A 17,118-nucleotide genomic window follows, 5' to 3' on the forward strand; every position below is an offset into this window, starting at 1 on the left:
GTTTCGTCTTTTCCTAGGTAAAGGCGTTGATGATACTACCTGTCCAATAAATATGCATCTGAAACAATTATTCTCAAATCCCTTGATTAAGTTTTCAAGCTGCTTAGCCTTAGCGCTCAAGAATTGAAATCCTGAAGTCAGGGGTTCGAGTACCTGTGTCACTGGTTATTCAGTTTGGAACGGGGTCAATGGTGTGACACTGTAAGCTGAGCCAGAGTCGACCCAGCTCTAAATGAATCATTGAATCAGAAGATCAGTACCTTTTTTAAGTGAAAACAGTGACAAGAAAGTTCAGTCATTAGCTAAATATCTGTTAAAGAGACTGCAGCTTTGGTTCACTTGGATTCCACCGAACACAGCCAATGAGAATAGCAAACATCACTGGTGACAAATTATCTCCCTATCGGACACCAGAGTTTAACCTGAAATAATTTGTTGAGGCTTTCCGACTCAAATATAAGCAAAAACAGCCGAATCAAAGCGAAGAATTTGATCAAAGTGGTCAACCCCCAGCCAAGCCCCCTCCTCCTTTGAACCACTCAGCATTAACCTCCCCCTTGAGAAATAACAAAATAAAATAAATATTGGCATCCAAGAAATAGGAGAGGAAAAGAAGAAGAAAAAGAAGAAAACACACAAAAAACACGAAGGAAGTAAAAAGAGTAAAAACACAAAGTAAAAAGAAGTAAAGCACAAAAGAAGTAAACACAAAGCTAAAAGAAGTAAAACACAAAAGGATTAAAAACAAAGCAAAAAGAAGTAAAGCACACAAAAGTAAAAACAAAGTGAAAATAATTGAAACAAAAAAGAAACAAAAACATAGCGAAAAGAAGTAAAGCACAAATTAAAAGGAAGCTAAGCATAAAAGACGCAAAAACACAAAGTAAAAAGACGAAGAAGAACACAAAGGAACAGGCAAAGTAAAAAATACTGTTACCCAAAATTTACTGGGTGAAACTACAACTGTAGTAATGACGTCCATAAATCCATCATGAGTAACATCAGGTACTGGAAGAGGTGGTATTACCACACCTTCAAGGGCTACAACATGCAAACTATCCTCTCTTGATAAGTTCAATTGTCTCATATTTCCTATAATAAATATAACAAATAGAAAAAAATAAGTTGGAATAAACACAATTTAATGAAATATAATTAAATAAATAATAACGAATTAAATAATAGATAAAAGGAATAAAACCCCATACACATATCGGTAATCAGATTTAACCCAAAGAAAGTAAAATGTTATACTACAGACTATACTGTTACGCTATATATATATATATATATATATATATATATATATATATATATATATATATATATATATATATATATATATATATATATATATATAATAAATATATATAAAAATATATATATATATATATATATATATATATATATATATATATATATATATATATATATATATATATATATATATATATATATATATATATATATATATATATATAACGTCGAAGACCACACTGCCTTTCCATGACGAAAGTAAAACAGTTCAAAATAGGGATGAAACCTTTTTGTTGACAGGGAATAGATATAAAATTATTTAACTGGATATTTCGAACACATTTACTGTGTTCATCATCAGCAGTAAAACTGCTCATCATCACCAGTTTCACTGCTGATGATGAACACTGTATATGTGTTCGAAATATCCAGTTAAATAATTTTATATCTATTCGCTGTCAATAAAAAGGTTTCATCTCTATTTTGAATTGTTTTACTTTATATATATATATATATATATATATATATATATATATATATATATATATATATATATATATATATATATATATTATATAATAATTAAATTATAATTTATTAAATTTTTATCTATTGTTATTTATGTTATTTTTATTACAACGTCTAAACACACGCTAAAATTATTATATTATCTTATTGTAAAATTATTTTGGATATGCAGCTGTTCAGCAGCTAACACACTGAGGTTGAGCTTACATCCATACATACTTGAGGTTGAGATTATATCCACACACACGCTGGAGGTTAAGCTTATATCCACAGTCCGAGGTAGTTCATTTTTTTTATAGACTGATACCTTTTTCTTTTTGGACCTCTTTCCCAATTACTTTATAACTGGTATTAATATTGTTTATATTAAACTTCTACTAATCTTAAAAAGATAACGTAAACCAATTACAAAGCATTAAATTGTAATAGGATTTCGTCGCTACGATAAGTCGAATGAAAGACCCAGCAGGGGGCCACGTCGTGTTATTTTTTAGTTAGTAAAAGTTATATTATCTCGCCAAATTCTTATAATGAATCCCACCAATTGACGTTTATACCATTTTTATTTCAAATTTGTTATTTTCCCTGGAAGCATGAGTGGATGGGGTCGGGAGTGGCCACCTTTTGGAAGAGATTTTGATTCTTTTTATTTCATTTTTCAAAATTAACTAAAAGCAATTTTTAAAAGTGAGTAAATGATCAGTGTTTCCATTATATCTGATCATTTAGTCGTCTTTTTGAACGCTTAATCTAAACAATTTTGCTATTTTCCGGGCTCAAGATCAGTTCATTTATTTGAAAATACTTGAACCTGAACCAAAATTTTTCTAGATGTATTCAAAGAAAGCATGAGATACATCCTTTGGTTTTAAGACCTATAGTACATGTTCAGAATAAAAAAAAAAGCTAGGAAAGAAAAGATCTCGTGTTTTCTCAGATGTCAATAGTAGATATAACAAAGCGGCAGTCCAAGAAAGGTTTCTCAAAAACATAGTAAATTTAGACGCTGTAATTCAAAACTAATTTTCATCTTCAATCTTAACCACGATAATTTTATATTAAAATGCGTCCTCAGTGGGACCCGAACCTACGGCCCCTGAGATACTAATTTTTATACTTGTTATTTAAATTTGCTATTAAAATTTGTCGTTCTTTGAACTCCCTTGCCATTAAATTTATATTATAGTACTAAAGGCATAATTACAGTATTAGTGAATTAAGCAGATAATAGTATAATTAGAACTGTTCACTCAAAAAAATAGTAAATTTAGACACTGTAATTCAAAACTAATTTTCATCTTCAATCTCAACAACGATAATTTTATATTAAAATGCGTCCCCAATGGGACCTTTAACCTACGACCCCCAAGATACTAATTTTTGTACTTGCTATTTAAATTTGCTATTAAAATTTGTCGTTCTTTGAACTCCCTTGCCATTAAATTTGTATTATAGTACTAAAGACATAATTACATTACTAGTAGCTTAAACAAATAATAGTATAATTATGATTAAATAAATTATAGTACAGTATAATAAGAACTGTTCACTCAAAAACATAGTAAATTAGATCTAAGTTGCACGGGCAACGTGAGGTGTTGCGGCAACCTTTGTTCGGCTTTGCCGAGTAAAGTGTTGCGAAAGCAACACTTTGGTTTTGTTTCCTCGCTTCGATTAAACGTTGAAGTTGTTAATCTGTAATAATCTTAAAATAAATACTAGATACACCAACTCACATAAGCTGCAAACCCCTCATCGCTGAAAATGATTGTGGCCTAACAGCTGATTATTAATTACAAGTCCCCTGCATGTCTTACCACTGGAATCAAATTGGTCTTACCATCAAATACACCGGAGACAAATAATAGGTACACCAACTAGCAAAAGTTGCGAACGCCTCATTACCGAAAATGATTATGAGCTGACAGCCAACTATTGCTTAAAACTCCCTTATATGTCTCACAATTGGTATCGGCCTATTTTTGGTTTCAGTATGTTCCTTACTACTGAAGTTGTCAATCCCTTTAAACTTTCAAACTGGTATATCTCACGAAGGAATTTTTCTACCAAAAAATGGAAGACACATACTTTAATCAGCTCATCAAGAGCTATTGACTGCCGTCAAAAAAAATCTATCTGTCTTAGTTGAAAAGTTGACTTTTTTGCCGCAGGCGAAGTTTCTAGCGTCATCACTTAGAAAGGAGCAAAGGATAAACTCTAATTTCTTTAGCAATGCGAGAACTTTTAATTTTAAAAGAGGCATATCTAATACATTTCTCTACCGCAATCCCAAGTGCGAAAAACCGAATGATAAACTCAGATGAAATCACGAACAGAAATGGGTTGAAACAATAGGTTTTTGGCCACAGGCAAGAGTTCTACGAATCTTTCCAAAATGAAAAGTCATATTCATCAATCCGGCCCAACGTCCACACTTTCCGTAAAAACTGCAGAGGTTAAACCATTACCACTTTCTAGGAATAAGCTGAAATCGGGGTGCTAGAAAAAAACACGACAAAACCAATGTGTTGCTCTCGCAACACAACTTAGACGCTCTAGTTCACAACTAATCTTCATCTTCAATTTCAACCACGACAATTATATATTAAAATGCGTCATCAGTGGGACCCGAACCTACGACCCCCGAGATACTAATTTTTGAACTTACTATTTAAATCTGATATTACAATTTGCTATTATTATTTGTCGTTCTTTAAACTCCCTTGCCATTAAATTTATATTATAGTACTAAAGACATAATTGTAGCATTAGTAAATTAAAAAAATGATAGTAAAATTATAATTAAATAAAGTATGGTATAGTATAATAAGAACGGTTCACTCAAAAATACAGTGAATTTAGACGCTGTAATTCAAAATCTTCATCTTCAATCTCAACCACGATAATTTTATATTAAAATGCGTCCTCAGTGGGACCCGAATCTATAACCCCCGAGATATTAATTTTTGTACTAGCTATTTAAATTTGTTATAACAATGTGTATTTACAATCTGTCGTTCTTTGAACTTCCTAGCCATTAAATTTATATTATAGTACTAAAGTCATAATTATAGCATTGATAAATTAAATAAATAATGGTATAATGATAATTAAAGAAATTATGGTATGCTGTAATAAGAACGACTCACTGAAAAACATAGTAAATTTAGACGATGTAATTCAAAACTGGCCAAACATTTTCTGCCAAATTCGTATTTGTAAAAGCATTATACTCTTAAACTCCAAAAGAACTATGACTTCTCTAACCTATTTTTAAATTTTAAAATTTTATTCAAAATTTTTTTTAGAAGTTTCTTTTGTCTGGCGTAGATAATCTCGAAGACTGATGACATATTACTACTGATGGCGGTCACTGCATATGTGACCGGAATATCTAGTATTTTCTGTGAAATATATCACTGTCTATTAAAAACATTTTATCCCTACTTTAACTTTTATTTATCTTTTTCCTGATATACGTGTATCCCCGTTTCTCACTCTAAAAAACAAAACGTAAAGTGACTGAAAGTGATGTGATCCTAAAACGGTGAGATGATTCATATGTATCTCAAAATAGTTTCTTTTACATTACTTTCAGCTTAAATTCCATATTTCCTTATGACATATCACCAGAAATTATCCTCGAGGGTCAACCGTCTAGGGCCAAGCAAGAAGCAGGTCATTTCCAAATGAGATGGGAGAATCTCTCAAGGAAAGATTGAAGGGAAATAGAAATTTAGTGGGAGGGTGTAAAGAGGAAGGCTTTGAATAGATTCGGATGGAGGAGGAGCATGCGTGACGGTGTTGGCTACCGACGGCTTGGTGATGTAGTCGTCAGTAGTAGTACTTTCAGCTCATATATATTTGAACGAAGCCAGTAAAATGACTGAGTGAAAAACTCTGACATGAAAATTATTCTTGAGACCGTGTTGCATTCCAAAAAAGTCCTTATAAAACTAACTAGTCGTTAGTAACATGTTAATATTATTGATGCATACATCAGTTTGTTTGTTTGTCAGTTCATTTAGCTTGGGACGGGAGTCAGTGGCTTGACTCTGTAAGCCCAGGTAGAGTCAACCCAACCCAAAATAGTTGCCTGGAGAGATCTGGGGAAGGTAAGTAGGAAGGGTTTGTGAAAGCACAGGGTAGCATGCCCCCAATTAAACTTCCTGGTTGAAGGACCTTGAAACAGAGACCAGCACCTCCGGTATGGACTTTAAGGGTCTAGTACTGTATCCCTTACCTTCTTATTTTTTTTTTACTTGGACCGGCAAAAAAAGTTATTTAAGTTGGCTGAGCTTCAAAGTAGCCAATAGATTTCCAAGGATAGTTTAGAGTTGTAACCACCGTAATACTATTTATGCATAGTATCATATTCTTCTACTCTGTCCTGCTTGGTGATTTATTTGACAAAACACTCCTTGTCAAACAGGCACTTTCGCACGATTTTTTTTCTTTGATAATATTTTTTTTTGATAATTTGAAATATCATTTGATAGTTTGAATTTAATGTATCAAGAAATTAGGGAATATTTTGGATTTCGGGGAAGCCCAGGTCCAAGCCCCTCACCCCTGGATACAACCCTGTGCTAATACAATTACTGCAATTAGTGAGAAGCACTGTAAAAGCAACACAGGTACGCATCCTCCTGTTAAAGCATCCTCGAGGAGTTGAAAGCAGGTGAAGCTAAAAAAAAATCCAGTATTTTGGCGCTCTTTGAGTTGAAATTGTTGTTTTGTGCCACAAAATGGCGCAAGAATAGAGGTAAATAAATTGTCTTTATAAAGATAAAGATTGTCTTTATAAAAATAAAGAATTTGTGTCACAGAAAAAGAGGCTAAAGAAAACAATTATTTGTGGTCTTTGCGCTGAAATTGTTGTTTCGCGAAACAACAATTTATAAAATATATAAAACAACAAAGACAGACTGGAAAGGAAAACATTTATGCTAAAGCTTAGCTTTGATGTTTCTACTGCCGTGAATTTATTAAAACTAACCTCAAATGTTAAAATGCAACAAAAAATGCAACATTTTCTCAGATTATGAGGAAGAGAGGATGAGCCCGTCAGCTAAAGAAGGTTTTAGAGTTAATAGCATTTTACACCTGGGTTCCCACTGATACGATTTTACGTTTAAACGGCGGTTCTGGCGCGATTCGTCAAATTTCTTTCGCTTTTTTTCTACATGTCAATGCGTCACAACGGTTCAACGGCTGTGTTGAAATATTTCTACTGAGACGTTGAAAATCGCATTGTAGCTTTGTAGAGCCAAAAATTGCAAACAACTGAGAAACTAATCATGTTTATCAGAAGTTTTCATTAATATTTGACAAACAACACTTAGCCGTTCACAGATTGGCCCTTGGAATGTTTTCTTGGCTTCTAGAACTTGATTTAGCCCATTCCTCTGCATTTGCTTTTTAAACATATCATAATAATTTTGCGGATCAAAAGCTATAGTGAACCGTTTCTGTGTGAACACTTGCGATTTTCTGTTATCCACGAGCAGTTTTGCGATAAAAAAAAATCACATCAATGGGAACCAAAGGTTGGTCACATATTATTATTATTATTTAAGAATTAACGACGCTTCTTGACTACTAAGATCCCTGCGTCGGCCCTGCAGTGCATTCCTGCAGCGTGATTCGATCTCTGGGTCCCGTGTTGGTCACATACAAAACCATTGGGAATAGGTTTTCGAACAACTAAGCCTGAATATATACTATAAGCCTTAAAAGCAAAGGATGCATCTCGTACACTTTCCGAAAACATCAAGAAAGATCTTTGTAAAACAATTTATGCCCAAAAAACACAAAAAAACAGATTTTCTTAGCCTCCTTTTCAGTGGCACAAGTTTCTCTGATACTAAAAAGGATATTAAAAATTTCAATTTATGCCTGAGTGATTTATGTCTACCTACAATTATAGACTACAGACCTGATGCGACCAACCTAGGGAAAAACAAACAAACGCCATCTTTCTTCGCGAAAAAAGCATTTGTAGAGGGAGGCTTGGAAACTCTGCAATATAGCTCTTGGTTGCAGTCTTTTCAAGTTTCGAAAAAGAAACATTTTGAACTAAGAAAGCAGGGAAACAAAAGCAATAAAATTAGACTACGTATGTGGAAGAAGTAGAAGCAGCGTTAAGAACAGGCGCAGCTTCAATAAATCAACTTGAAAAAAAGAAGAGAAAACAAAAACAGCCAAGAATCAACGACGGAGTTCAGATGAACAAAATCTGCAACAAATCAATTTGCACGCCAAAAATAACAACAACATTAGATTCTGCAAGGGTTAAAGGCAGAGTTGACAACATGAGCTACGGATTTTTTTTGATTAAACTAAAATTTCAATGAATTTTTTTAAAATTAAACTAAAAATTTAGAAGAAAAATTAACCGAGAGATGGTGAAAAACGCATTAGACTGCGCAAGTGGCAGATATAGACTCGAGAGCAGATAATAGCTACGGAGTAATCAACTATAAAGATCACACTGCTTTTATAGCACACAAGATCATAACTTTCGAAGACGGACGTTTTTAACCAAGAGAGTAAGAAACAAATTTATATAGGCTACAGAAAAATTCCATCCAGAAATTTAAAACTTTGCTTCTAAAAATTTACAACTTTTGTTTCAAGTATGTTATACCTTATATTCACCATAAAAACATTTCTTTCATTTCCGTATAGCGTATAAATTGATATTAAATTTCAGCAAAAGAGAAAAAAATACATAAAAAAAACCGGGGAGTTTAATCAAGTTTTGCACCCCCAAAAATTCAAGGTTTCTTTCAATTTAAGAAAATCAAAAATAACTTGAAGAGGATGGGAATGCATTATATGATATAAGACATTTTACACCTAAGTTAACTAAAAACTACAGATAATTCACGACATCTTAAATACCACACATAAATCCCAAATTTCCAGTCAATTATTATTAATGTCTTAAGAGTTGTCACAACAAGCTGTTACTTGTAACTTTAGGCGATAAAAAAAATTTCCGCAGAAAGAAAATCCTTTGCGCATAAGCCACTGAGTAATTATCATAAAACAAACAACGTACCGACTAGATAAGATGTTGGCGAGGGTGTAGACGACTTACTAGACGACCCAGCTCTCTGGAGAGCAGGTGTTGGAAGAACTCTTTTGATCCTAAAAAAGTACCACATTTTCAAAAATTAAAATAAGTTAAACTATATAAATAGCTAATCGCTGAAATGAGAGAGAGAGAGAGAGAGAGAGAGAGCGCAAAAGTCAAAACGTAAGGATACGGACCACTAAATGAACGGCAGTGATCCGAATTATGTGAATACGAACATATTTTTTCTAGGATTTATTTTTTCTCTTAAAGAAATTAATTTTTTTCTAAAAATCTACTATCTGTCTTTTCCCATGGAACAGAGCTACTATGAATCGCATGAAAATTCACAAACAAAATCTTCGCCACATGTGGAATAGCCTTAAAGTAGGATCTTGAGAACTTTGAGTTTCTGGGGTGCCTTAGAATGATAGCCTAAATACAAGGGGTAACCAAAAAGATCCACAATCTTACTACCCAAAAAAAGGCAGATTTTATACTATTTGTTCTTCACCTCAGACAACCATGCTCTGAAGCCCAATCCCAAACCATTAATGAGATTTTATTCCCAAGACTTAGTCGCAGGGGAAGACTCGACAAACCCCATAGTTAAAAAAAAAGCGTCGATGGCTAACAAAAAAGACAAGGTTGTTTTAAAGATTTAAACATTTTTAAGTTTACGAAGACACAGTTCGACAAGCAGTGCAAAATATGTAGTTCAATCGCACTTTCTAGGGCTATATCAAAAGAAAAATTGAGATGACTAGGCGATGTTTTACAGATAAAGGATGAGAGATTACCAAAAATCGTGCTTTTTTCGCTATCTGTTAGGGGCAAATGTATTCTAGCGGAAATCCTATGACAGCCAATTAGTTTAAACCCACCGAAAAGCCATGTACACCTCCTCCGGGCTTCAAAGTCCATACTGCACACGGCTAGAATACAATGGCGTGACAAAAATTTTATAAGTAAGGATTTATTGAGAGATGAAACTTCACGGGAGGAGATAAAGAGTGTGGCTTTGAATAGATTGGGGTGGAGAGTGTACAGTTGTGGCCTCGGGTGGCTTGGTGCTGCAGTGATTTATTAGAAGTAGCACTTTTAAATAGAAAAATTTTATGAACTCTGCATTCGACTATTTATATCCAAAGCAGATATGTTAAATAAAAGCATTTTGGATCTCATGTTAAACTTTAAATATATTCTATTAATCTAAAAACAAAACAAAGATAATAACTTTAAATTAGTAGTTGGCATTACACCAGGAGATACAACATCTATTTCATCAGAAATATCAAATTTTTCCATTTTTGACAAAAGATAAGTACACATATTTCGAGCAACTATTGAAAGAAAGCCCCCCCCCCCCCAAAAAAGGATTTTTTTCTCAAATGCAGAGAAAAAAATATTTTTAAGTAATTTGTATTTTTACTTTTTTTTATTTAATTTGTTTACTAGAACGAAAAACCAACTTTCTCGTAAAAGAAAACATCCTTCTAGAAGGAAAAGAACGAGTAAGCAAATGTAGTTTATTTCAAAATGATACCTTAAAAAAATAATATAAAGATTAAAAATACCACGGTCAATCGTCAGTCATTGACTATAATTGAGGCAAATTAATTTGACTGCTGAAGTTTCAGTATCAATTCGCAGGAGCTGGGCGTCAATCTACAAAAATTTAAAACGGGGGGGGGGGGGGTATGCTTTTGAAAATCTTAGAGGGAGGGGGTAATTTTGTTTTAGTTTTTATTTGTTTCATTCAGTACAGAAAAAATTGTTTTTCATGGAAATACTAAAATAATATTTATTATCAATCTAGGGAGAGAAAAAATCAAAGGGGAATTTACCCCCCTCCCCCGCTAAACCACCATGCTGACTCAAGAATAAAAAATGAAGAGACAAAAAGTTGTATCCACAACCTGCTTGCAGTGCATCACTCGACAACAAGGTAAGATTTCAAATACCTGTTATGGTTAGACATCAAATAAAAAAACAAGTTTTTAACTGAAAGTAAGGAGCGACATTAAAACTTAAAACGAACAGAAATTACTCCGTATATGAAAGGGGCCTTTCCTCCTCAACGCCCCGCTCTTTACGCTAAAGTGTGAATCTTTCTCTTAACACTACTTTTTAAAACAGTAAAAAACTTTAGCATAAAGAGCGGGGCGTTGAGGGGGAAAGGCCCCTTTCATATACCGAGTAATTTCTGTTCGTTTTAAGTTTTAATGTCGTTCCTTACTTTCAATTGAAAAAAACTTGTTTTTTTTTGTTTAATTTCTGGACGTTTTTGAATTAATGCATGTTTTGATCTTGGCTCTTCGTACATAAATAATTAAAACGAAATTTACATATTAATTTTTTTTTTGGCTAAATGGTTTTCCCATAGTTTTAATCGGAAGATTTTGAGAAAAAAAGGAGCGAGGGAGAAGGCCTAGTTGCCCTCCAATTTTTTGATTACTTAAAAAGGCAACTAGAAAATTTAATTTTTTACGAACGTTTTCATCAGTAAAAAAAATATACGTAACTTAGCAATTAACTTACGTAACGAACTTCAATATTCTTAAGTTTTAATTGCGTATATGAGGGGGTTAACCCCCTCGTCAATAACTCACTCTTTACACTAAGGATTAATTTGTGTTCCGATTCCTTAAAAATGACCCCTGAATCACAAAAGCCTTAGAATAAATAGTTGAAATTACTAAAATTACTGTCGCGTAAAGAGCGAGGTATTACGAGGAGGTAAACCCCTCATATGCGTAATAATTCTGTTAGTTTTGAGTTTTAATGCCACTCCTCACTTTAATTTAAAAAATTTTTCATACTTATTTTTTCCTCTTTTTTTTTAACAATGCTAGAAAATCCTGCGCCCCCTTCATTGAAATTCTCTTCCCCCATAACAAATTCCTCCATGGAAAGATCCTCCCATGTAAACCCCCTCTACTTCTCCCCCCAAACCAAAAAATACCCCCTGACACGTCTGTACACTTCTCAATAACCATTACTATATGTAAACACATGTCAAAGTTTGTAAGTTGCAGTCCCTCCTACGGGAATTGTGGGGAAGTAAGTCGCCCCAAAGACATAGTTATTAGGTTTTCCGACTATGGTGAATAAAATTGCTATATCAGAATTTTAATCCGGTGACTTTGGGGAAAAATGAGCATGGGAGGGGGCCTAAGTGCCCTTCAATTTTTTGGCCACTTAAAAAGTACACTAGAACTTTTAGTTTCCATTAGAATGAGCCCTCCCATGACATTCTAGGACCACTGAGTCGATACGATCACCCCTGGAAAAAAATAAATAAATAAACACGCATCCGTGATCTGTCTTCTGGCAAAAAACACGAATATCCACATTTTTGTAGATAGGAGCTTGAAACTCCTACAATAGGGTTCTCTGATACGCTGAATCTGATGGTATGCTTTTCGTTAAGATTGTATTACTTTTAGGGGGTGTTTCCCCCATTTTTTAAAAATGAGGCAAATTTTCTCAGGCTCGTAACTTTTGATGGGTAAGACTAATCTTGATGAAACTTATATATTTAAAATCGGCATTTAAATGCAATGCTTTTGATGTAGGTATTGGTATCAAAATTCTATTTTTTAAGGTTTCTGTTACTATTGAGCCCGGTCGCTCCTTACTACAGTTTGTAACCACGAACTGTTTGACCAGGGTAAAAAAAACAGGACTTTAATTCTTGCCTTTAAGATAATTTCAGGGACTAATGATAAATTTATTTTTGGGGAGGGGGACGTGGGGATACATGAAACCCCAGAATAAGAAAGAGTCTTAGGCCCAAATCTTCTATATAAATTATCCTTCCTCACAACAAGAAGTAAATGTAAAGGTAAACTTGGTAAATGAAATGGTAAATAGAGTGTCGGCCGCTTTCTTCCACTGTCATCAATGCAAAACTTCAGTTTAGAAGTTCAGAAAAGTGGAGAGCCGGTAATTTCTAAAAGAGGTAGTGGATGTTGTAAAAATCCTTCCTAGTTCTGAAGGCCCACCTGAGCAAATATTTTAATTTTAAAAAGGTATTCTACCAGAAATACAATATTAAGCTAAAAAGATATGCTAAAAAATGAAGTTGAAATAAAGCCAATTTTCATTTAAAATGTTGGTTAATTCTACGTTAATGTCTTTAATCTAAGATCTCTACTAGTTTCTAAACTCAGGGCTACCATTACTCCAGGAAGTTGCTACGTAGAGAAATTTCTCCAAAACCACCTAATTTTATAAATTATCTAAAAAAAAATGCCGACACTTTAAACATGTTTAAATACGGTTACAAATGGTTGTTGGCGGCATGGCGGCAACCCTGTATGCAATGTGATGGTTTATTTGTTTTTTAATAAGACACTTTACAAGACCTTACTTTTCTAATATTACTTAAAGTTACATGAATAATATCTACATAGAGACTATGCTAATTTAGAAACACATTTTTCAAAAAAAAAAAAAAAAAAAAAAAAAAAAAAAAAAAAAAAATCGACAGACTTGCTCAAGATGGGTTGCAAATGATACCAGATATCATATTTACAGCATTTGAAAGTAGCAAGAACATAGATTTTCGAATCAAAAACTGATGTTTTGGAAAGACTTTGGCAAAGAAAAACTAACCCAAATTCAGACACAAATGGTTGTTGGTGGCAACCCCGCAAGCAATGTGATGATTTATTTGTTTTCTAAATAGACATTTTAGAAGACCTATCTAAATACTTTTCCCTATTATTTTAAATAATATGAATAATATCTACGTAAAGACTGGGCTATTTCAAAAACATTTTTAATGTAATACATAATTAATGTTTTTAGAGATGTTTAATTTAAATGTTTAAGTTAAATGTTTAATTTAACATATTTAATGTTTTTAGAGATACCAAGACCATAGACTTTTGAAGGAAAAACCGGTGCTTTGGGAAACTTTGGGCAAGAAAAAACCAAAATTTAGACACAAATGGCCGTTGGCGGCAACCCTGCATGCAATGTGACGAATTATTTCTTTTCTAAATTATTTTAGAAGATCTTACTTTTGCTATATCACTTAAGATAGATATATATCTAGGTAAAAACTAGGCTGTTTCAGAAAGATCTTTAAAAAAATCACAATTCTTTTAAGATGGATTCCAAAGGATACCACTTTGCCATATTTAATATGTTTGAAGATATCAAGATCATAGAATTTCGAAGGAAAAACTGGTGCTTTGGAAAAAATTTTGGCAACCAAAAAAACTTACCCAAATACGGACACAAATTGTCGTTTGTGGCAACCCTGCATGCAATGTAATAAGTGATTTATTTTCGAGTTCGAGATTTCAAGATTTAATTCACAACATTAAGGGTATCTATGTAAATATTATGCTATTTCAGAAACATCTTTCCAAAAAAAGCTCACCAATCCTGTTCAATATGGGTCCTCAATGATACCAGATTCCCATCTCTATTCTGCTTGAAGATATCAACTTGATAGTATTCCGAAGGAAATTTTGGTACTTTTTCTACCTTGAGAAAAATTTGCTTCCCCTCACTCCAATTTCTCACCTTGTCAGGGAAATTTAGGGAAGAACTGACATTTGACAATTTACACTCATACGCCTAAAAAATAAAACAAAAACTGAAGTGAACAAACAGATAACTTTTTATAGTATAAAATAGTCATTTAATATTATAAAAAACGGTCTAAATTAAGCATGAAAAATGTCAAGATGTCGTCAGACAAAAGGAACCATTTTGAATCCCAAAGGTAAGGTAAATCTTTATTAATGCGACAAGTTACAACAACTCCAACTTATATTTTCTAACACTCACAAATAATTAAATAAAATAAACAATACCTCTGCACTGAAGAAAAACCAATGAAGATTTACGGTCGTGCGAAAGTCCGCGTAAATACTGACTAATTTAATTAAACCAAACCAAAATAATAAAAGCTATTATAAAACATAAAATAATCAAATAAAAATAATAGCAAATTCATTCTGCATCAATCATCACTACTCAAAGAGACTCCAACTTAACCTTCTCTAGCCCTGAATTATGACCTGACTCTAGGCAAGTTCGAAAGAAATCATGAACAGTCTCAGTACGATTAACTCGTCCGTCACCAATTTGGTCTTTTCATCTATTTGGGTTGGAACAACGTTGAAAGCGAATTAGCCCATCGGTATAGCATGGTTCAACACAGAGATGACACACGTGCAAATAATAAAAAAAGAAAAAAAAGAACAAACATGGAATTTTAAACATGGTGGTCATATTATGCTTGCTACTCGGCTAGCCGTCTTAGCCGATTGGTTAGAGCGCTAGATTTGAGACTCTTTGTCCGGCGGTACAGGGCTCCGAGACCTAGTGTCGCTGGTTACTTGGTTTAGAACGGGGTCAGTGGCGTGACTCTGTAAGTTCAGCCAGAGTAGACCCAGCTCTAAATACGTGCCAAGAAAATCTAGGGAAGGTAAATGGGAATGGTGTGCGAAAGGAGAAGATGGCTGGCTCCGTGAAACTGAGATGAGCAGCGCCGGTAGGGACATTATTTAAAACCCAAACAGTATTACGAATTATTTGATAGCAATAAATAAAGCTTAATGTTAAGTTTTGCGTTAAAATTTTAAACAAGTGTTTATCTTCTGATAGACGACGTGACGTAATTAAGTTTTTAGGTTTAGTATTTGAAAAAAAAGGTAAAAAGGTAAAGAATACGGCACCTACCGACGATGCTGATCTCCGTTTCTTGGCCCTTCAGCCAGGAAGTGCAAGGGGGTAGGGGGCCAACCATCATGTGCTTTTGAAGATCCTTCCTGTTTACCTTTCCAAGATTTCTCCAGGTACCCATTTAGAGCTGGGTCGACTCTGGCTGAGCTTACAGAGTCACGCTACTGACCCCCGTCCCAAACCAAATAATCGGGTACGCTAGGATTGGAACCCTCGCCCTCTCGGACAAAGGATCCTACATCCAGCGCACCAATCCACTCGGCTAGGACAGCCTTGGGCATTACAAATTACTTTTTTTTTTTTAAAGAGAGAGACACTTTTATTATACGTATCTCAATATACAAAAGAACCACATCAGCCACTTTAGAAAGTCAACAAATTAGTATTTGAAAGACCACTTATATAGTCTTTGTGAAGCAAAAGGTTCTAGTTTGTCACTACAGAAGGACTGTTCATCGATCTCAGTGTTGGACATGTTCAATATTGATCGAATGGGCGCCGATTACCCGCCACCGTGCTTGTCACCGTCCTCAAAACGTTTAGCACAGTTCCGTCACGCTTGGCACGCGCCATCTGTTGCATATAATTTCTGAGAGAGAGCGAACCCCCCGATATTGATCTTTTGATCTAATTACGGTTCCTTCAGCACACAGCTTAGATACCAATACAGTTAAGAAAACTCCTATCTTGCCCATGAGAAGATTTGGTACAGAGCTCTGAACTTTGCGCCTCCCCCAAGCCCGCGCTCCGACGCGTAGATCGTACTACAATCTCCGTAGACTAAGCTACATCTCCGTAGTGTTAGTATAAACTTGATCGATGTAAATATTATCCGAGAGCTTAATTTTGATTTTATGAAGTGAGTCAACTTTTTTTTTTACACGTGGAATTCTATGTACCTTGACAGTGGAATAAACCTAAAAACAACTAAGTAATGAACGTGAGACTTTTTTTTTACAGATATTCTTAGCGCTTTGAAGTGAAGCCTCACAACAATTATAGAACATACTGGTGCCCTTTTCACGGGCGCGCAAAACTGACTTAGAATTTTAGATGGTAATACCAAAATATGCTTACATTTTTAAATTCTACAAGTAAAATGTGCTACGATAAGTCCTATCTTTACATCTTTGATTTCTACAAGAAAAACATATTATGATAAGTTCAAAAAAGTTCCTAAAATGCTTCAGTGAAAATTTACAACCATTTAGAGTATTTTTAGTGGATTTTGACCTTTCAGTCCACTTGAAAAGTACAAATACCTGTAACTTTTCGTCAGAGAATTTTTGACACATATTTATTTGGAAAACACCCCCTGACCAGGAGTGGGCGTTTACTGATCAAGCTTCTAGATACCAATAAATATTTGTTGAACATCATTCACAAATACCGTTCATTGTCGTTTCTGAAAAGGTAGTACATGGTTTCGCATGTTAGTCAACACTTATTTAGTCTAGAGTAGGCTACTTATTTAGCATAGTATTTAAAGTACTGGTAACTTCTGGCAAGGCATTAAAAAAAATAATACTTAGACCCGACAAGGG

General features: G+C 34.0%; 1 protein-coding gene across 7 annotated transcripts in view; it reads right to left on the reverse strand.

Moving 5' to 3' along the window:
• Positions 1-17,118, reverse strand: part of LOC136040948 (tudor domain-containing protein 7-like) — a 150,699-nt gene that overhangs the window by 10,579 nt on the left and 123,002 nt on the right. For all 7 annotated transcript variants that reach the window (XR_010620920.1, XM_065725393.1, XM_065725394.1 and 4 more), the window contains 3 exons: positions 14,262-14,461; positions 8,852-8,940; positions 938-1,092 (listed from right to left, as the gene is read on the reverse strand). Coding sequence is in view for 6 of the 7 variants with exons in the window: in XM_065725393.1 (XP_065581465.1) it covers positions 938-1,092; positions 8,852-8,940; positions 14,262-14,461 (444 nt within the window). In the remaining variant the exon portion in view is untranslated. The remainder of the gene's footprint in view (positions 1-937; positions 1,093-8,851; positions 8,941-14,261; positions 14,462-17,118) is intronic.

Source organism: Artemia franciscana, chromosome 21, assembly GCF_032884065.1.
Source record: "Artemia franciscana chromosome 21, ASM3288406v1, whole genome shotgun sequence".
Lineage (NCBI taxonomy): Eukaryota > Metazoa > Arthropoda > Branchiopoda > Anostraca > Artemiidae > Artemia > Artemia franciscana.